This window comes from Cyanistes caeruleus, chromosome 30 (genome assembly GCF_971803275.1).
Source record: "Cyanistes caeruleus chromosome 30, bCyaCae1.hap1.1, whole genome shotgun sequence".
Lineage (NCBI taxonomy): Eukaryota > Metazoa > Chordata > Aves > Passeriformes > Paridae > Cyanistes > Cyanistes caeruleus.
The window spans coordinates 850752-871032 of NC_141730.1; the positions used below are offsets into that span (position 1 = coordinate 850752).

The window sequence follows — 20281 nt, forward strand, 5'->3', positions numbered from 1 at the left end:
CATTTGCTCAAACACCACTACAACACAATGTGACTGAGACAGTGCTGCCTGCATGTCTGTCCTATTGAGGCCCCATAAAAATTGAGGGGACTGAAGTCTGCCTTCTGAAGGAAAGAAAAGGAACCAGCACCTGAGTGCTGGGAGCAATTTTGCCACCCTCTCCTCTTTCTGTGCAGTTGCAAAGGGGAGTTGTTGTAAGGGGCCCCCAGAACTGCAGCCTGACAGGCAGCCAAACCACTGGGCTCTGCTTTTCCAGCAATGTGTCAGCAGGGCCAGACATAGAACTTGGCTGGTGTGGTGTGAACCACGGCCGTGGCAGCAGCGTGCACTGGCTGCCCACAGTGCTTCTGTCCTGTCAGGCTGTGCACAGGGTGCTATGCACGAGGTCCTTGTAAAGGTGTCTGTGCACAGGAGGCTAGCAGGGCTGCGCACAGTCTCCATCCATAGGGAAGCATAGAGTCTCTGCCCAGGCTCAGTCCTTGGGGTCCATGCCCAGTGTCTATGGAGGGGGCCCACGCACGTAGGTCTGTGATGTCCTTGGAGTCTCTGCCCGGGGACTCGTACAGTCCATCCGCGGGATTCATGTGCACGATGGTCCCATCAGCCAGGCAGAGTCACGACGTCTCTCATCCACACCAGGACGGGACCCCAGCTGGAGCTTCCACGTCTTCCCACGCGCCCGCCGGGGCCGCGGCCGCCTGCCCGGCTGGTGCCGCGCCGTTCCCCGGGGCCGCCCCCTCCGGATCTGGGCGGGGAGCGCCGGCCCTGCCGCCCCCTCCGGCCCCGGCCCGGCGCGGCCCCGGCCCATCCCGTCGCGTCCGCATGGGGCCCCCCGGGCCGGCCTGACCCCTAGCCGAAACCCCTCTGCCCCCGGAGACGGGCCCCGCCGAGGAGCCGCGACGGGACCCCCCGGCTGCCCGTTCCCGGCCGGGCCCTCCGGAGCTCGGAGAGACCACCCCGGACCCCGTCCCCAGGAGCAGAGGACCCCTGGAACTTCCTCGGGACTGCCCCGGCCGGGCTCCTCCGACAACCGGCGAGAACTCCCGACTCAACCCATTGCTGGAGGAGATACCCCGGCCCTCTCCGAGACCCTCCCCCGGGGCAAGGGACCTCCGAGGGCACGCAGTTCCCTCCCCGGGCCCCAGGAGCCGGCACCCCTGGGGACCCACCAGCTGTCCCCGCCGGGGCGAAGGACGCCTGGAGCCCCCCAAGAAGGCCCCGGTCCCCCGGCCCACATCCCCGCTCCCGGGCTGGCCCCAGTCCGCAGAGGATCCCGTTTCCAGGGCTGGGGGCAGCCGGGCTGCCCAGGGCCCCCCGGCTGAGCCGACCCTGAGCCGGCGGGGCAGCCGTGGGGTGTCGAGGAGCCCCGGGGGGGCTGCGGCACCCGCGTGTCCCCAGCTCCATGGCGGCCAAGTGGTTCAAGGAGTTCCCATCCAACCTGAAGACGGTTTCAGAGAGGGCTCGGCCGGGAAGCAGTAGCCTTGGGAAGAGCCGCAAGAATTCAACCGCCGAGCTGGGGGGCTACCGGGCGGCTGGGGGTGGCAAGGAAGGGGGAAGCCGGCTGTCACGGGACAACTTGCAGGGTCTACTCCAGGCCGCCACTGGGAAGATGCGGAAGAATTCCAGGGTGGAGGGAGGCACACCGGAGGGACCCTCCAAAACCTACATCAACCGCCTTATCAAGGTGGAGGCTTCCGAGAAGAATGGGAAGGGGCACCCTGGACCCCTGCCTGCCGGCCTGCCTGCCCCCGAGCAGGACAAGGGGAAGCCTCCCAAGACAGAGACGGTAAGGCAGGGACTGGGAGCCATGGGCAAGAGGGGGAGATGTGGGGAGCACGAAGCACTGGCAGCTTTAACTGCTTTGGTCTCCAACTCATTAGCTTGGCTGACTTAGTCCTTTTATCCTGCCCAGCTCCACTGCCTTTAAATTCCTTCAAAGCTGCCTTCATCCCAACTGCCCTTCATCACCCGTGTGGGGGTGGGGGGGTTCATCAGGCATCCTCATCATGGTCCACATGTCCCATGCCAGCCTGACCTCACAGCTCAGCTGCTGGTTAAACAAAGGCTGATGTAAAGCTTTCCTGGGAAGCAGGTCTTTCACCCCTGCAGTCTTTCCCAGTTCTTGGGAGGACTGGGAGCCAGTCGGGGGGGTTGCTGTCACCCAAAAGGGTCCCAGAGCTCCCCCCAGGCTCCCTCACCATCACTGAGGTGCATAGGAATGGTCTGGACTGTCTCCACCTAAAGGTGCCACTGGGTGCATCCTCTGGGGTTGTGGTACAGCTCCATTTACCCCAAATAAACCACCATCCTTCCCTGGGGACCCCAGTGTACCTCTTTCCTGCCTCGCTCTGTGCTGGTGACATCTCAGCCACCCCTGACGGAATCCCTGCAGCCCCCTGAATCTAGCAATGACTATTCTTTGCTCAGGTCATCATCCTGGAGGATTACGCAGACCCTTATGATGCCAAACGGACCAAAGGGCAGCGGGATGCTGAGCGCCTAGGGGAGAATGATGGGTACATGGAGCCCTATGATGCCCAGCAGATGATCACAGGTATGTCCCATGTTGAGAGCCATGCAACAGCACCACAGCTGGCATCACTCCCCAGCCAGGAGTCTGCAGCTGCCCTTGGAGCCACCCGGTGCAGGAGGCTCTAGGAACAGGAAAGCTGCTTGCCGCTTCCTGCGGCTGCGCAGGGCCAGATAAGGAGTGGGAGCAAGGCCGGACACTGACCCGTGGCTGGCTGGTCCCTCAACCATTGCCATGACCTGCTGCCATCATCCAACAGGCACATGTGGCCAGTGCAAAGCCCTCAATGCCCCCAGTCATCCCAGGGTACCACCCCCCAAGAGTTCCCAGTGGCCATGCCCCGCAGCCAGCGACACCCCGGCTGGCGTGGCGACTGTCCAGCTGGCCACAACAACAGGAACTGACTGGGCCGGAAGCTGGAAATAAAAGATTTGCTGCTGATGTTTTTTTTCCGTGCGGGGCAGCCCAGGCTGTTAGGCAAAGACTGGCGCCGTGGAGAGAAGCAGGGGGCTGGGAGAGGCAAACCCCAGGGGTGGCCTCCTGCACAGCTGAGCTCTAGCTTGGGGTGTAGCATCCTGCTGCCATAGAGCCCAGCTGGCCCCACTGGCGTGGGTCTGTGCCTGTGGCGCCAGCAGCCCCAGGTCTGGACAGCAGACCAGGCGCCATGAGGATGGGCCCTTTCCTGCTCCAGCTCCTCCCAAACTGGCTCCCAATGGGGCGTTGCCGGCATGGGGTCCCCAGCGCACATCCCTCACTGAGGGCTGGTAGTGGGAGTGGGGGGGTCTCAGGGGACACACAGACTCATCCCTGACCCATCATCCCTCTTCCCCACAGAAATTCGTCGGCGTGGCTCCAAGGACCCCCTGGTCAAAGCCATCCTGCTGCTGGACGGTCCTGGAGAGCCTGGGGAAGGGGGTGCCAAATTGGATCTTGCCAAGCGGCTGGGGGGCAAGGAGGTGGCAGGGAAGGGGCCACAGCTCTATGACACCCCTTATGAGCCTGGGGAGGGGGTGGGCGGGGGCACCCCAGAGCGCAGGGTGAGGGCTGGTGATGGGCGCCTGCCTGAGAATGACGAGCGCCCGGCGGGGGAATATGAGCAACCCTGGGAGTGGAAGAAGGAGCAGATTGTCAAAGCATTGTCAGGTAGGGGACAGGGACAGGATGGAAATATGGATGGGGGGGAAGGGATAGGCATGGGATGGGAGTGGGGATGGCAACAGGGACAGGGATGGGGACAGACTTTCTAGCAGGGCTTGTCACAAGTTGACGAGATGCAATAGTTTTTAACTATAAAGGGGCACTTCAGATACAAGAATTTTCTTGGGCTGAGGGTGGCAAGGCACTGGAGAGGTGATGGCCGCCAGGTCAAATTGGATGGGGCTCTGAACAACTGAAGACATCCCTTTGCATGGGGGGGTGTTGGACCAGATGGGGACAGGCACATGGTTGGAGAAGGGGTTAGGCTAGGACTGGCAATGGGGAAGTTGCTGGGGCTGGGGAAAGGGATGGAGCTAGGAATGGGGATTGAAAGTGAAGGTGGGGCTTTGCGGGCTCACATCTTGTCCCTCCCAGTCCAGTTTGAGGGCTCGGAGCGTCCTAAGGAGGAGACACTGCGACAGCATCTACGCCAGAAGAGCTGGACCCCCAAGATGCTGAAGCCGGCGGGCACCGAGCACAGTGAGGGGGAGCGGGTGGACCCTGCCCTGGCACTGGAGAAACAGCCGTGAGTTGCGAGGCTGATCCACGCGTGGGAAATGGGGCGAGAAGGGATGGAGTGCCCAATGTTTTTCCACGGCTCAACGTCCCCTCCCTGTGTCCCCCCACAGCTGGTACCACGGGGCCATCACGCGGGCCGAGGCAGAGAGCCGGCTGCAGACATGCCGGGAGGCGGGCTACCTGGTTCGCACCAGCGAGACCGGCAGTGGCAAGTACTCCATCGCGCTCAAGTGAGTGTCGGGGTGGCCGCAGAATAGAGGGGTGCCGGGCTCGGGGGTTCCCACCCTGGGGAGAGGGCGCGAATCCCCCCGCTGGGGCGATGCTGCGGCAGGAGTTCCCCTGGTTGTTCACATCAAAGCCCTGGTGGGGAGGAAGCGCTCAGATCCCCAGGGATGGCACCCCACGATCCACGGCGGGATCCAGGCATACTGGTGTGGAGCTGGGGCGGAGGGGGTGTTACGGTGTGTCCCCCTCCCCGGCACATTGTCGGGAGCGCCAGTGGCGTTTCCTTCCTGAGGAAGTGCAGCCCCTGGAGCCGAAACAATCAGAGCGGGATGGGAACAAACAGGGGTGGATACAGCCGCGGGGCAGGCGGGCGCCGGGGGGCTGGCGGCAACACTGATGCCTGCTGGTCGCCCAGGACCAGCCAGGGCTGTGTTCACATCATCGTGGCCCAGACCAAGGACAACAAGTACACACTCAGCCAGGCCAGCGGTGTCTTCGCCAGCATCCCTGAAGTTGTGCACTACTACTCCACTGAGAAGCTGCCTTTCAAGGGGGCTGAGCACATGGCCCTGCTGCACCCCGTCCACTGCAAGCTGCATTAGCATCTGCTGATGCCGCCCCCGAGTGGTCTGCAACCCCCACCCCTGGGGCATGAGGGTGCAGCTACAGCGATGGGCATGTACCACAGGAAGGGTCCAGTGAGAACCCCTTTGTCAGGTCTCCAGTCCTTGAAGGGACCCCACTTCAGGACTCCAGCAGGGCTGTCCCCCTTTTGCTGGGACAAATCCTGACCACCCTGTGCCAGAACCAACTTGCACAGGGCTGCCCATGTGCCCGAGGTGGGGGCACGCAGTGAGACCGGGATGTGTAATGATATAGTAAAATAAACTTGTTGTCTGAGAGGGAGACTGGGATGGGCCTTGTGCTGGCAGAAGTCACCACAGTTTTGGGGCCCAGGGGTACTGGGGCTCCCCCAACAGCACATCTGCATCCTGCCAGGCTTTTTATAGCGGGGGACCAGTGGAATGGAAGGGGAGCACTGTCCCCAGGGTGCCTGAGCACCTTCTGTCCTCTTTCTGTGGTTTCCTGCCCGGGTGCAGCTGCAGCTCCCCAGGGTGTTGCACAACCAACATGGGGTGGGCAATGCATGACAGAGGAGGCATGGCCTGGGGGTGCTGGGCAGGGGGTTTGTGCTATGAAGGCGTGCACAGCACAGGGGGTACAGCCTGGGAGGCACCAGTGAAACAGAGAGCACAGCATGGGGGGGCATAGTTATGGGGCACAGCAAGGGAGGGGTGAAGAATTAGGGGTGCAATCTCACTGGAGCCACTCCCAGGCAATGGGTGGGCTGCAGTAACCCCTCTGTTACCCTGCTCCTAGCAGCCATTCCAATATAAATCTAAAGCATTTATTTGAGCCACATTGTCCTGTTTCCCCAACATGTGCTTTAAAAAGGAGCACCGAGGGGGTTGAAGCAGAGGTATGGGGCTGATCCAGTCAGACCCTCCCTCCCCAGCCCCCATGGCACTGTAGAGACCAGGCCCTTCCCTGCAGGACCCCCAGACCCAGTCCTGGGCCAGCTCCCATGCTCTGGTGCAGCCATGCTTCCCGTGCTGTCACTCCTGGCCATGCCAGCATGGCCATGGTGCTGAAGGTCCCACCCAGGACTCAATTTGGAGCCCTTCCCAGATGCTTCTCCATGGGGGGTGGCACTGATTCTCCTTTTCAGAGGCTCATCCCAGCCACAGAGCCACTAGATAGTGGGGGGGAACTGCTCCCAGAGCCACATGGCAGCCCTGGGACCCCTCCATCCAACTCCCAAGCATCTACCAGCATATTCAGTCCCTGGCTACTGCCCTGAGGAGGAATAATCTTCATGAGTCATGTGGAGCATTCCAGGGGCTGAGGGGGCAGTCTGTGAGAGCAGAGGGGTATCACTGAGTGTGGGCGGAGGGAGGCCTAGAGGGACCAGCATGTGCTGCCCCTCACCCTCTGCTTTGGTCATCTCCTGCCCACTTGTCCACCACATCTGCCTGTACCTGCAGGGGAGAAGAGTGGCTCCAGTTCAGGGGGGGAGGCAGACAGAGCCCCCTGGACCAGCCCCCCTTGCACTCACCTCACCACGATGCCAACAAACAGGGCAATGCCAAGGAGCAGACTTCCCCCAGTGACCAGGAAGGCATAGGGGGATGCCACAGGATGGATGCTGGATTCCATGACAGACCCTGACAGAGAGAATGGATGGGCTCACTGTGAGGATAAGGGACCTGGGTGTCGCTGCCCCCCACCCCCAGTCCAGAAACCCTTCCTCACCACCAGCACCATTAGTATCATCCTCCCCGAAAAGCAAGGGGGGCAGTGTCACCCCATAGGTGCCATCTTCCATGGGGACCTGCAAAAGGAGCGGGGGGCAATGGGACAGGTTAACCCTCATGCCCTGGTGTCTCCTTGTCCCACATGGGGACAGAAGACCCATTCAGGAGTGTGTGATGCTTCCCAGGGCTGAGACCATTGTTACCTGTGAGCTGAAAGGCTCCATTTCAGAGGTGAGGTCCAAAGGGTCTGCACAGTGAGGGGGCAGTATGAGACTGGGAGATCCCATGCTGAGCCCCCAGCCTCAGGGCCCCATGTTTTTCTCCTACCTGTCCAGGGGGTACCCACAGCCTCCTGGCTCCACTCGCTCCATGTGCCATGCCCGAACTCATCCTTCGCCCTCACCTGAACCACATGCCTCATCCCACGCCATGCGTCACGAATGTCAAGCCAAGTTGTTGTCACCTGATCCACCTGGAGGGGACACATGGCTGGGGACAGTCTGGCCGGGGACACATGGTTGGGGACAGTCTGGCCAGAGACAACATGCCAGCAAGCAGGGTCTCACCTCCACGAAGGTTGGGGCAGGCTCAGGGCGGTAGCGGACCTGGAAGTGGAGCCAGTAGAAACGGGGGTCCCAGGATGAGGGGTAGGACCAGTTCACCTGCAGCCGCTGTGGTGCCTTCTCCAGTGCCTCCACCGTCACATTGACTGGGGGGTCTGGCTTCACTGCTGGGAAAGGAAGGGCTTAGGGCCTCACACTGCTCCCTCAGCCACCCCAGCTCCCAGCAATGGGGGCAGCACTCACGGACACTGCTGAGGGTGATGATCTTGTCTCTGCCAGCTGAGCCACCAGCACTGTTGCTGACGCACGTGGACACCACAAGGTGTTTGGTGTCATCAGTGCCTGGTGGCACCTTCACCCGGCAAACGAACTTCCGTGCCTTGGAGAAGTAGCGGCACCGCTGCTCTGTGGCATTCTCAGCCACAAACCTGTAAGGTCATAGCTCAGGGGGGGCTGTAGAATGCTCTAGGCACAGGGCAGCTGTGGGGGACATGTCCTATGCTGTGGGGTCCCCAGCAGTGTCAGGAAAAGTGTCTGGGGAGGGATTCATTCTGTGCCATGAGGTCCCAGGCAGCATTGGGGAATGGGGCCATGGGGAAGAAACACATCCTGTGCTGTGGACTCCCAGCTAACAGTAGCTACTGGGAAAGGGTCTGCAGGGAGGCAAGCATCCCAAGCCTTGGGGACCTGGATTGCACCAGGGAAAGGGACCATGGAGAGGGACATGTTCTGACTCCAACAGGGCCCAGCCCATGGTGGATGCAGTGACAGCACTCACCTCCGCTTCACCCAGAGCATTGCCCGTGTCCCTGGTGATGGTTTCTTCTGCTGCGGCCACTCACACAGGACATCCTTGTCATGGCTCCGCCGGTAGCAGGAGACCTGGGGAGTTTCAGGGGGCTCTGCAAAGCAGGAAGGTGCTGGGGTACAGAGGCCATCACAGGCAATGCTGCCAAGGACATTCCCACCCTAGCGTGGACCCACCTGCCACCAGCAGCCGCAGGGAGCGCAGCAGGTGGCTCCCTACAGAGCAGCTGTAGTGCCCAGAATCCTCATAGCGCAGCTGCCGCAGGAGCAGCGTGTTACCCTCCGCCAGCTGCCGTCCCCAGGCCCCTGCTGGACCCTGCTCCTCCACCTGCCACAACACCGTGGCATTTGCAGGCACCTCATCCTGGCAGGTCAACGTGATATTGGCTCCTAGGCGGCCCAGTATCGTGTCCTGCGACAGTCCTGGAGGGACAAGAGGGGACCAATAGATGAAGATGAGACCCCAGGCCCAGTGAGTGTCTCCGGAGACAGAAGGCACCCCATCATGCATGGACCTCCATGTCCAGTGACTGCTGGGGATCAGAGCATTGAGCTGGAGAGCAGCAGTGATTCTTCACATAGTGGAATACCAGACCCCTGGCACTGCAGTAGGGGTGGGCACCACAGCACTCAGCAGGCTGCATATTGAGGGGTTTGGTGGTGGGGAGCACAGCTCAGGGAAGGTGGCAGACTGGGACTGGTAGTCCCAGGAGTCTCTGGGTAGGGGTCCAGTGCCAGAGGGGTTAAGCAACCGCTCTGGCTGGTGGCCCGGGTCAGGCTTGGGCAGCGGTCCCAGCTCCCTCCAAAGGTCAACAGCCAGTGTGAACCTGCTGTTCCCTTTGGCTCCTGCTGCTGGGAACGCACCCAGCGCCCAGCCAGCACCCGGGACACAGCACCCAATACCCAGCCAGCACCCCGGACACAGCACCCCAACCCCAGTACTCCCAGGGGTGCTCCGTACCACCATCTGCCCGTCTCCCCGGGCCCGGCTGAGCTCCTTCGGGGCAGGCAGGGAACCGCATTTGTCCCCTCCCCGTGCCCAGATCCACGAGGCCCGGGAACGGGGAGAGACTCTGGGCCACCCCCCGTCTCCCACCCTGCCCGGTGCCGGTCGCACTCACCGGCGGGGACGCAGGGCCGCCCGGCGGCGGCGAGGTAGAGGAGGAGGCAGAGAAGGAAGACGAGAAGGAGAAGCGGCCCCGGCGGCCGCGCCATGCGCCCCGTCCCGGTAAGACAAACATCAGCGGCCCCGCGGTTGTGAAAGCGGGCGGAGGGGCGGGGCGGCACGTGCGCCCGGGGGCCGGCCGAACCGACACCGCCCTACTCCCCGGGCCCTCTTTCGTACCCTCCCCCCGTCTCCCCCGGATACAGGACACGGCGGAATCTGCTCAGAACATTATTTTCTTTTTTTAAACTAAAAAAAAAAATAAAAAAAAATAAAAATAAAAAAAAAATAATAAAAAAAAAAAATCTGGTTTGTGTGTTCTTTTTTTCCTCAGGAGCCATAAAATTATACTATTTTGCCAGACAGAAACGCGTCATAAATTATTCATCCCAAGCCGCATCCCCTCCACCGAAATAACCCCAAAAATCCCCCAAATCCCCTCCAGGCCTCGCCAACACCCGTCTGAACAAGCTCCTCTTTGGTATCGCGTCCGTCCCTGGGCCCCCAAAAGCCCCAGAGACTCCCCGGGGGTCCCCCATTGCCCACCCACACCCCAAGATCACTCAGTCCCGCAAAAGCTTGAGAGGAGGAGGATGAAGGAGGAAGCAGAGGCCGAGGGTTGTGCAAGACCAGGCGTGGGAGTGAATCACGGCAGCTGCCAACACCCAGCCTCCCTGTGGCACAGAACACTTCCCCTTTTCCACCCAGCACCCACAGTCCCAGCGAACTCTGCGGCAGGGGGACAAGGACGGTGACCTTCCTCCCCCCTTCTCCCTGTACCCAGCCAAGAAATGAGTCGCTCTGTAAACTCAGTGGGGTTTTCCTCACTTTTTGTTTTGTTTTGGTTTTGTTTTGGTTGCTATTTTTTCGGGGTGGGGGGGTCTTTTTTGACTTTTTTTGTTTATATAAAAAAAAAAGACACGTGGGTGAACGGCACGGAGAGGCCAGAGTCCTCCCAGAGCCCTGCACCTCTGGTATGATACATTCATGTGTGATGGGGCATTCGTACTCAGTGGAATTGAATACTGATGGAGGAGCAAACAGGGGTGAGGGGTGGAGGGAGGTGGGCTGATGGTGATAACATCCGTCCGTCCGTCCATCCATCCATCCATCCATCCGTCCGTCCGTCCGTCCGTCCGTCCATTCATCCTTCCATCCATCCATCCATCCATCCATCCATCCATCCATCCATCCATCCACACCAGGAAGGGAAAGACTATATTTTTTGGCTAGAAGGCGACAGTCCAGACTCCTCCAAACCTCAGCCCCCACATCACCTCTGCTCCTATTATGGGACCCTGCTGACAAGGGGTTTTGCCATGCCCAGGGCCAGGAGCCCTCAGCTGCACTGGAGGGGATGTGATCCCCTCCAGCCTCAGACCTTGAGAGTCTTGTCAGCTGCACCACTGGGGCTGCCAGCACTGCTGCCCTCGCAGCCCTTTTTCTTCCGGAGGGTATCGATCCAGCTGGCATTGGGGCGGGGGGCAAAGCTGGAGAGTGCCAAGGAGCTGAGCCGCATGTTCTTGCCAGACATGATGAGCTCCCCGAAACCCTCCTGATGTGAGAAGGCATAGCCAGAGCGGCGTGAGCCCACACGCCCTGCATGCCGCATGCACCGGTGCTGTGTCTTCTGCTTCTTCCGTACCAGCTGAGTGTAGCGCACCTGGAGACACAGGGCCAGGGTCAGGGACCTGTGGAACCACTTCTCCTCAGGGCTAGGACCCCATGACTGCTCCTATAGCCATGCACTCTCACCGTATCCGAGAGTTCTGGTTTCAGGTCCAGCTTAAGAAAGCGAAAGGCCACAACAGGCATGATGCAAACTACGGTGGTGAGGGCGATGGTCAGCCAGACCGTGGGCTGGGCCAGTGTGTTCTGTGCGTTACCTGGGGGGAGAGAATGAATCCACTGAGGGCTAGGCCGAGGCAGGACTCTGCTGGGGTGGGGCACATAGGGCACCACAGGGACTCACCCACAAAGCGGAACTGGTTGGGGAACATTCGGAAGAGGCTGTCACTGTGCATGGTGAACAGGATGGTGAAGTAGGCGGCCAGGCTGCCCCAGATGAAGAAGTGGTTGATAGCTGTCCAGAATCCTGTGTCTAACCCGATCTAGTGGGGGGATGCAGGAGGAGACAGGGCTCAGGGGATGCCTTAGGTGCCCCAAGGGTCTGGGGCTGAGTAGCCACGTCCCTACCTGCACACTGACGACAATCACAAGGGAGGTGGCAACAGTGACGGCAAAGGACTGGTAGTCGGCCAGCTGGGCACCATCATCACGGGTGGCATCAGCGAAGACTCCGTAGGGGATGAAGAACATGAGGATGGATGTGTAGATGCCCTGGGCAATGCAGATGAAGAACTCCCGCTTGTTGAAGAGCAGGTTCAGCTGCCCAGGCTCATAGAGTTTGGGATACTCCATGCTCCGCTGCTCTGGCACATCCTGGGGGCATGGACACCTCCCGTTAGCCATGGGCAAGAGCAGCCTCCACCACAGCCCGCAGAATGACAAGGAGAGCCCAACTCAGCAGCCTTTCTTCCCACAGGATGGGCATGAAGGGAAGTGGTACAGACTCCTTACACACTCAGTACCCCCACCATACCTGGTCAAAGACACCCATAGCGAGCACAGGCAGCGACGTGTAGACAATGTTGTACAGAGTGATGAAGTACTGGTCATACACTGTCTGTATGGAATAGAGCACTCAGCGGGGCACAAGTCCTGCCCGCCCTGTGCCCCAGCCAGCTCCCAAGTTTCTGTACCCACAGCTGCAGGGACAAGATAGCTGTCTCCAGGCCCCCAGGATTGCCCATCCTGACCACAGGCCCCTCACACACTGCACGCTGGATGCCAGGCTGTGCTTCCAGGATGAGTCCCCATAGGGAGTCCATGGACCAGAACATGCTTCAGCGCCAAGCAGGAAAACCCTCCCCAGCTCTCAGTGAGAAAAGCCACCAACGTACCTGTGCTGAGAAGCCACAGAAGAAACCAAACCAGAAGTGGACCATGGTGAAGGCAAAATTCTTGTAGAAGAAGTAGCAAAGAAACTTGCACATGCGCAGGTAGGACCAGCGCCCATGCACCAGGAGCAGGCGCTGTAGGAACTTGAACTGGGAGAAGGAGTAGTCGGAGGCCAGTACGGCCTGGATGCCTTCCTGCCCACTGATGCCCACCCCAATGTGGGCAGCTGTGGAAGGAAGGAGAGATGGGTAAAGAGAGGGCTCCCAGAAGCACAGGGGATGAGAGCAGCACCCCCAGCACAAGCACTTCACTCCTGTGGGGCACAGATGGGTGAGCACAGAGGCTCCCATGGGCCCCAGGATGGTGCAGGGGGGTGACCTGTCTCTCCTGTGGTCCCCCAGATCTCAGGCCTTACTCTTGATCATGCTGACATCGTTGGCCCCATCCCCAATGGCCAAAGTGACAGCTTTCTTGTACTTCTTCACCAGCTCCACCACCTGGGCTTTCTGCAGGGGTGTGACACGGCAGCAGATAACAGCCTTGCAGGCACATGCTGTCTCCAGGAATTCTGCCTCCATGTCTGCCTCCAGTGCATGGGCCTGCAAGGAGAGTAAGGGACAGCTGGGGTCACGGTACACAGCCAGGCACGGGACCTTGTCCTGCCTGGCACTCCCAGGGCCCTACCAGGCTGTGCCCATTGATGACCAGGGCGTATTCGCCCGCAATAGCTTCCAACACAGAGGTAAGCTTGGAGGAGAGCTTCTCCTGGTAGAAGCCATTGCACACAGAACGTGATGCATCCATCATCTTCTCCCGGGCTTTCCTGAGGAGAGAGGGAGCACGGGGTTCCATCTCAGGGCCCTTCCATATCTCTAGCTTCCCCAGTCATAGCTGTGCCCCACACTGGCACTGTTCTGTGTCCTCTGCCCCCCAGTGCTCACCTGAGCTCCTCTCGCACCTCCAGCACAGTGTGGCCTGTGACCACAAACACCTCTGCCATATCATCTGTCAGCATCTTGCAGGAGTAGCCAATATTCACAGCTGTTTCTGAGGACAGGAAACCAGAGCTGCTCTCTGGGCTGAGCCAGTAGAAGAGAGCAGTAGGGATCCCAGGCAGGTGGAATCCAGCCCACAAACATCCTCATCTCCAGCCAGCAACTCAGCCATGCCTCACCCTGCTTGTCCCCTGTCAGCACCCAGATCTTGATGTTGGCCAGTGTCAGGATGGCAATGGTTTCAGGGACCCCCTGCTGCAGTTTGTCCTCAATGGCTGTGGCTCCAAGCAGCTTGGGGACGCAAACAGGCGGGAGGTCAGCAGGGGCTGCCCCAGCCACCACCAACCTCAGCCTCCAGCCCACCTACCATCATATCATGCTCCACCTCATCGTAGAGCCGAGCCAGGTGATCCTCACGGGCCTCAGAAGCACTGCCAGCTCGGTGCAGCCGCTCGGACCAGTCCTTGTAATAGCTCTCCTCCAGGTCTTTGTAGGCCAGCACTAGTGTCCGCAGGCCCTCGCCAGCATACTCCTGCAAGTGGTCAGAGCTGGGTGTGCTGGCAGACCCTGATGGTGTCCCCAGACCCCAGTGGTGTTCCTAGGGCAGGGCACAAGGCCAGCTCACACTCCTGGGCAGCCATTCTTTCCTCCCCACCCTGCCTGCAGGACCCTGTCCCACGCACATTGAGGTGGTCGGTGGTAATGCTGGTCAGGTCCTGGTTGATGTGATGCAGCCGCTCCAGCAGGATGGTGTCAGCACCTTTGCAGTACAGCCGGATCTTTCCCTCAGGGCTCCGGACTGCGGGGAGGAGGGGACAAGATGCCTGGCTCAGGGGTGAAGAAGCAGGTCACACTCTGACCCCCAGCTATCAACCTGACAATGCCTCCACAGTCACATCCCCATCAGCAGTGGACTGGTCCCCCAACACCCCACAAGGAGCCCCACGCTGCAGCCCCACAAGGCCTCCCTAGCCCCACAGCCCCTGTGCCATGCCCAGGACTTTACCGATGACGGACATGCGCTTGCGGATGTTGTTGAAGTCCAGGATGGCCAGCAGCTGGTAGGTGATGGCTTGACCCAGCTCATGCACTGTGATGGTCTTGGGCGTGCGCGACCGGAACACAAAGCCAAAGTTTCTGGCAGCTGTGACCAGCGCTCCCTCATCCGGGGACTGTGCCTTGTACAACAGCTCCCCTGTGGACAGCATGGGGGTCAGTGACAGTGTCTTGTGACCCACAGGGATAGATCCTGCCCCACACCTACCTTCACTCTTTTCCTCGGACATGACAGTGTGACAAAGCGAGAGTAGACGGAAGAACTCATGCACGTGGAGGTCTCCCAGCTTGACAGCTTCCAGTAGGCTGGGATCCCAGAACTGGAACCGTGGGTCCGCCAGGGGGTTGAAGGAGAAGTCTACAGGTTCCGGTCTCTGGCAGGGGCAAAGTTGGGGTTACCCCCCTGTGGTACTTAGCATGGGCAGGCACCAAAGTGACAGCACCCTTACCTCTCCCAGCTCTGCCTTGTGGCCCAGCATGTCCTGCACATCACCTGCAAAACAGGGTATGGAGTTAACCATAACAACAGAGACTCAACACCATGGCAGCTGCTGCTGCCCCACAACACTCTAGCTAAGCCCCACCTTGTCCCTTGACTGCCCCAAACAGAGGTGGGGAGCCAGTGCACACCCACTCTGTGGGCAGCCCCAGCCTGGCTCTGGCAGCTGGTGCTCACCATAGCTGTGCCCATTCACAGAGCACTTGCTGAAGACCATGATATTCTGGGTGAGGGTGCCAGTCTTGTCAGAGAATATGTACTCCACCTGCCCCAGCTCCTCGTTGAGGGTGGTGGTGCGGGCTTCAGCTGGCGTCCGGCGCTTGGCACAGTACATCTTCTTGTCCCAGTTGATGAAGTAGCTGTGCCCAAGCCGGATCACCTCAACACTGCAGGGAGGATGGCTGGGTGTCACTGGGGCAGGGCAGCACACTCTCCTGAGCCATGCCCACCCCCGACCCTCAGAGCCCTGGGCACTACAGCACACTGGGTGTCCCCCACTGCTTGCTAGCTCCCACACCCTTCCCGGGGGGCTGGCCTGCAACCCACTCCTGCTGACAGCCGCTAAGCCAGGGCTGGGGACCAAGACAAAGCACCCAGGGGGCAGCCCATGGGGCTCCCCAGGCATCTCACACACCTATGAACCCTGAAACCCTCCCCAGCCCCCAGGGCAGACAGCAATGAGCTAGTGGGAGGGGTGGGGGTGACACATTCTTACCTCGGGGCTAAGGGTGACAGAACCCATGCTGGGGAACGAAAAGAGAGAGAAATTAAAAGAGAGAGAGAAGGGGACAGTGCAGGAGCCTGGGAGTTGTAGGAGGGCAGAGCAAAATAGTCAGCGTGCAGCCAGGGCAGGGAGAGATGAGCAGCCAGACAGACACAGCTGGGGGGCCCTGAGTGACCTGTGGGGTCCTCAGGCTTTGGGGCATCCCTGAAGGCAGACACAGCCTGTCACCGAGAGTAGCCCACACCCACCCATGGAACACATCATTCTGCCTGTGGATCTCCATCCCTGTCTCCCCTCCCCAGAGAGCACCCCTAATTTCTCATACACCCCCTGCCCAGCCCCTCTGCCCCCTGCCCTACCTCACATAGAGCGAGATGGGCACCACAGTGTTGAGGATGATGATGTAGGACCAGAAGGAAAGGAAGCCAGAGAAGAAGGCACTGTGTACCCCCTCGTCCCAGGGCAAGTAGATCTGGAAGCAGACGCCCACCTCGTGCTCCCAGATGGCATTGCCAATGGCCAGGATCACTCCCATGCACACCAGGAACCCAAAGATCTGAGGATAGGACAGTACATCAGAGCCCTGACTGGGGAAGAGTCAGGGCTCTCAGGCTCTCCCTTCTGCATACCCAGAGCACCAGCGTGTTCATCAGCCGGTCAATGCTTGTCCGTTTAAATTTGGTCCGGCCGCTGTTCTGCATCAGTTTTGTGTCAGGTCCTGAGAAGCAGGAAGGCATCAGGGGGTGTCTTTCCCTCCCCTCTGTGCAGCACAGTAGCAGCTGCTGCTTCAGCCCACCTGCAAAGATGACGAGGCCAAAGCACCACTCAGTGTTGCGGAGGACGCAGCCCCGCAGCAGCATGTTCTGGTTGCTCAGGGGGTACTTGTTCTCCTTCCAGTACAGTGTCCCACCAAACTTGTCCAGCTTGTTGTTGGGGGGTTCACAGATCACCTCACCTGGGTGCACAGTATGGCTCAGCTGGGACTTGCCTTCTCCATATGGCCAGCTCCATCCCAGTGTTCCCAGCACCATCCCTGGCTCCCCAGAGATCCACTTTGAGCCGCAGAATGACAGTGCCACGTGGCTGGTCCTTGTCTACCCAGGGTGATGGAGGAAGGAACATGGGGGCTGCCCCGTGGCAAGAGGGCTGGTCACAGGCACTCACCGTCAAAGCAAGCCAGCTGGCTGGTGTCCCCCAGCTCTGCGGTGACGGGGATGGCCTGACGCACCTTCATGTTGGTCTCTCTGCAGGCAGGAAGGCACCACATGAAGGTTAGAGACAGCCTGGCAGGGAGGGCCTTTGCAGGTGCTGCCCAGCAGCTCTGCCCTGTCTGCAGCCCATTCTCACTCCCATCTCCTGCCTTCCCTGGCCCCCCAAAGCAAGCAGGGGCACCTACCCATCCAGCTCTGCAGTCTCTATGTAGCATAACCCATGGGGTTCACTGCTGGAGAGGAGGAGGAGGTCAGCCTGCTGGGAGAGACTTGTGAAAGGTTGTGCCAACACTGGAGCTCCCCGATGCCTTCCCTAGGGAAGCTCCTGGCCCTTGGATGTCCTTGGAACTCCCTGGAGCATCTGAAAAGGCCACCCCTAACCCCATGTGTCCTTTGCAACCAAGCCTAGACACCATTGCTCCAAGTGCCCATATCCTCAGAGTTCAAAACATGGCTCCACCATGCCTTCAACTCTACAACCTAAATGCAACTTCCAGGTTAGAAGCCACTAATGTTCCCACCCTGGGAAGTGATGGAGGAGAACAAAAGCAAAGCAGGAGTGGCACGACACCCCTCCATGGTCCTTGTGTGCCACCCACCCTGCTGGAACCATATTTGTCTCAGGGCTGCGCTCACCGCCACAAACTGGTTGTTCTCCAACTTGATGATGTCTCCAACACGGACATTCATCCATTGCTCTTGCTGAAGGCTGTAGAGAGATGGCAAACTGTCAGGCGGAAGCCCTGACCTGCCCACTGCCCTGTGCCACATCCCACAGAGTCCCTGGCTCCTTCTCCACTGCTCTGTGCCCATGACACTCACACTCCACTGATCAGGACCTGAGACTGCCGGTTGTTCACCTGGTTGTCACTTTTATGGCGGAACTAGGAGCAGGAGAAAGAGACAGCAGTGTCATCCTCTTGGGGATGGGGTCCTGAGTTCCCCCACCATGTCAAATGCCATGGCCCTGGACACCGCCCCCCTGCACAGTGTCCCAATCCCCTGCCCAGTGGACAGAGGGGTGCAGGGGGAACCACTCACATAGTCATCAGTGGCATCTTTGACAGCTGTGATGGTTAAGACAAGAACCAAAGGCACAATGGTGGTAAACCAGGAGAGCGAAGAGATCTGAGGAATCAGCTGGGGATAGGGAACAAGAATTACATGGGAGCCAGCCAGCTCCAGGCCGATGCTACCCCTGCTCAAGGATGCCAAATCTCTCCACTTCCAAACTATGGGACTACTTGTAGCCCTCCTGTATGGCCAGGCAGGGAAGGACTGCACTCACCTGCAGGATGAGGAGGAAGAGGAAATAAGTGTTGGCCACTTCCTGGAACTGCTCAAAGAGGTTGACAGGCAGGAAGGTGACAATGTTGTACTTGGAGGTCTTAATGCAGTTGCTCTGGGGATGGATAGGGCAAGAAGGGGGTCTACAGGCTGCCAAGGCCCTATAACCCCCCCAAGATCAGATCACTCTGGAAGGCAGGGGCTGCAGCTCATCATGCTCTTTTGGGGGGTTAAGCTCCTGCTCCTGTGCTACCTCTGGCAGCTTCCTTGGGAAGCCAATTCCTCAGTCTCAGTCACCAGCTGGTGCCATGAAACCAGCCTCTTCCACTAGCAGCACCTGGCCCCTGCAAGGGTGACCCCAACACAAACCCCTTCTCCCCTCTCTGCAGCTAGCTCTGGAGCAGCCAGGAACAGCCTCCAACATGGAGGGAGGTCAAGGTGAGCACTGCCCTCCCCTGGCAACTTCAGAAGCTGACTCACGATCCACATTGGAATGTGGGACCAGGCTGGGATCTGGGCAGAGCCAGAGGGTTCTGGGCCTCGGCCAAGGATGGGGGGGCTGAATCCTCCACATAGAGTGGACTGTGCCCGGCCAGCCCCACAACTATATTGGCATTAACATCATCAGCACCATTTTCTCAGGGACAAGCCTCTATTTTGTAGTCATAATACCTTCCCCCACCCTCCAATTGAGGTGTGGGTGATTCAGACCCCGGCCCCTCAAACCTGCCCAAGGACCCCCAGGAAGGGGTTCAGCTCCCCCTCACTCACTGCGTACTGGAACTTCTCGTTGTACTCCCGTGCATTGGCTCGCACTCGACGTTCTTCCTCTGCAACACAGCGCTCTGTGACCCCCATGCACCCCGACACTCCCTACATCTGCAGTCGGGCAGCTCCAAGACCCTGAACCCTGACACCCCAATCTCCTCTCCATCCTGAGAGCCAAGCTAGTCCCAGAATCCCAGAATGCAGAGAACAGGGAGTCTCCCCACCTGTGTCATGTGGCCCTATGCTCCCCCATGCCACCTGTACCCCTGCACACCTGGAGCCCCAGCCTTGCTTAACTGTACCTCCACCCCCAAATTCTGCATCTCCAGATTCCCCCAAGCCTGCAATGCCAGACCCTCAGCTCTACTTACCTGTACTCCCAGAGCCTCAGATTCTTCATCCCGTCTGGCTTATCTGCTCCCCCAGCTCAGCACCCCGATGTCACCAGACCCTTCCAGCCCTGCACCCCCATATCTGCATCCCCCAGCCCCCCATTTCCCCACCGCCGTGCCCACCCCGTATCCACCCGCCCCGCGGGGGTCACGGACCCGCTGCCACTTCTCAGACATCTCCCGGGGTACGGCCCCGGCCCCATACCCGGCCCCAGATGCCGCCGCCGGCCCGGCCCGGCCCCGCCCCGCCGCGTTACTGGGGCAACGGCCGCGCTGGGGCCCGACCGGGACCCGCCCGGGCCTCCCCCGGGCCCACCGCGGCCCCGCTTACCCGGGGCTCGGCGGGCCGCGCACCGCTCCATGTCCTGCGGCCCCGCAGCCCATGGGGAGCGGGCGGGCGGCCGGGCCGGGCCGGGGCCGCTGCCTCTGCCGCCGCCTCAGCTCCCCATGGCCGCGGCGGCGCCGGTCGGCGGCGGAAGTGAGGTGGGGGCGCGGGGAAGCGACGGAGCGCGGCCGCGGGGGGCGGCCCAGACCGCAACCCCGGGGGCGTCCTGGCCGGCGGGGCGGCTCCAGCGGGTCCCGGAGGGCCGCGTGGGTCCTGGGGGCCAGAGACAGCCCCACGGGTCGCCGAGGGGTAGTGCCGGGGATCCCGGGGACAGCCCCACATCCCAGTGGAGCAATCCCCACGCTAGCAGCACATGTCTCCCAGGCTGGGGTCCCCCTGCAGGCAGGCCTGGGGCTGCGGGCCACGGCCTCCGCCACATCCTTGCACCCCCATGTCCATAGACAAGACACCCTGTGCCCTCAGGACTTTCAGTGGTGTGCCAGGGATTGTGGGGGAGACTGTGCTGCTGGCGCATTGCTATAAATAGCTATGTAACAGTTGGAATTCGCTACAATTTATTCGCTTTTAGTAAATATTGTAATTGCTTACAAACACTTGTAAGTTTCAACTGCTCTTAGTTGTAAAAATAGCTGACAAAGACTGCCCAGTTCAAGTACAACAATACCCACTTTCTTTAAAGGAGAGAAAAGGATTGTATACAGTAATTCAAGAATTACTTAAG

At 60.1% G+C, this 20281-nt stretch overlaps 3 protein-coding genes across 53 annotated transcripts; 1 reads left to right on the forward strand and 2 right to left on the reverse strand.

The window, feature by feature from the left end:
• Positions 1-1039: 1039 nt before the first annotated feature.
• SHE (Src homology 2 domain containing E) lies at positions 1040-5377 on the forward strand. The gene is made up of 6 exons (XM_023941706.2): positions 1040-1786; positions 2428-2554; positions 3365-3673; positions 4103-4253; positions 4357-4476; positions 4887-5377. The coding sequence occupies exons 1-6, from the start codon at positions 1403-1405 to the stop codon at positions 5071-5073; spliced, it is 1278 nt and encodes a 425-aa protein (XP_023797474.1). The 5' UTR covers positions 1040-1402; the 3' UTR covers positions 5074-5377.
• Positions 5378-5865: 488 nt separating this feature from the next.
• Positions 5866-9988, reverse strand: IL6R (interleukin 6 receptor). Of its 2 annotated transcripts, none has more exons than XM_023941705.2 (10): positions 9278-9988; positions 8334-8579; positions 8128-8251; positions 7593-7777; positions 7353-7513; positions 7114-7258; positions 6990-7033; positions 6785-6863; positions 6588-6696; positions 5866-6510 (listed from the first exon to the last, which is right to left on the reverse strand). In XM_023941705.2, exons 1-10 carry the CDS (start codon positions 9369-9371, stop codon positions 6321-6323), a joined length of 1377 nt encoding a protein of 458 aa, XP_023797473.1. In that variant the 5' UTR covers positions 9372-9988; the 3' UTR covers positions 5866-6320. The 2 variants fall into 2 exon arrangements, with proteins under 2 accessions (XP_023797473.1, XP_023797472.1); XM_023941704.2 differs by having other exon boundaries at positions 7353-7516; positions 9278-9964.
• A 146-nt stretch (positions 9989-10134) lies between these two features.
• On the reverse strand, positions 10135-19767 carry ATP8B2 (ATPase phospholipid transporting 8B2). 50 transcript variants are annotated; one of them, XM_086865777.1, is made up of 27 exons: positions 19546-19743; positions 18826-18884; positions 18056-18169; positions 17809-17907; positions 17590-17651; positions 17404-17476; positions 16953-17023; positions 16721-16800; positions 16353-16511; positions 16186-16274; positions 15916-16112; positions 15010-15218; positions 14783-14826; positions 14542-14707; positions 14284-14472; positions 13961-14076; positions 13645-13809; positions 13457-13568; positions 13224-13329; positions 12967-13105; positions 12698-12881; positions 12285-12508; positions 11924-12007; positions 11518-11763; positions 11294-11432; positions 11077-11207; positions 10135-10984 (listed from the first exon to the last, which is right to left on the reverse strand). In XM_086865777.1, exons 1-27 carry the CDS (start codon positions 19574-19576, stop codon positions 10697-10699), a joined length of 3576 nt encoding a protein of 1191 aa, XP_086721903.1. In that variant the 5' UTR covers positions 19577-19743; the 3' UTR covers positions 10135-10696. The 50 variants fall into 50 exon arrangements, with proteins under 50 accessions (XP_086721903.1, XP_086721905.1, XP_086721902.1 ...); XM_086865779.1 differs by having other exon boundaries at positions 13663-13809; positions 19546-19718; XM_086865776.1 differs by having other exon boundaries at positions 16953-17026; positions 19546-19694.
• Between the last annotated feature and the right edge of the window lie 514 nt (positions 19768-20281).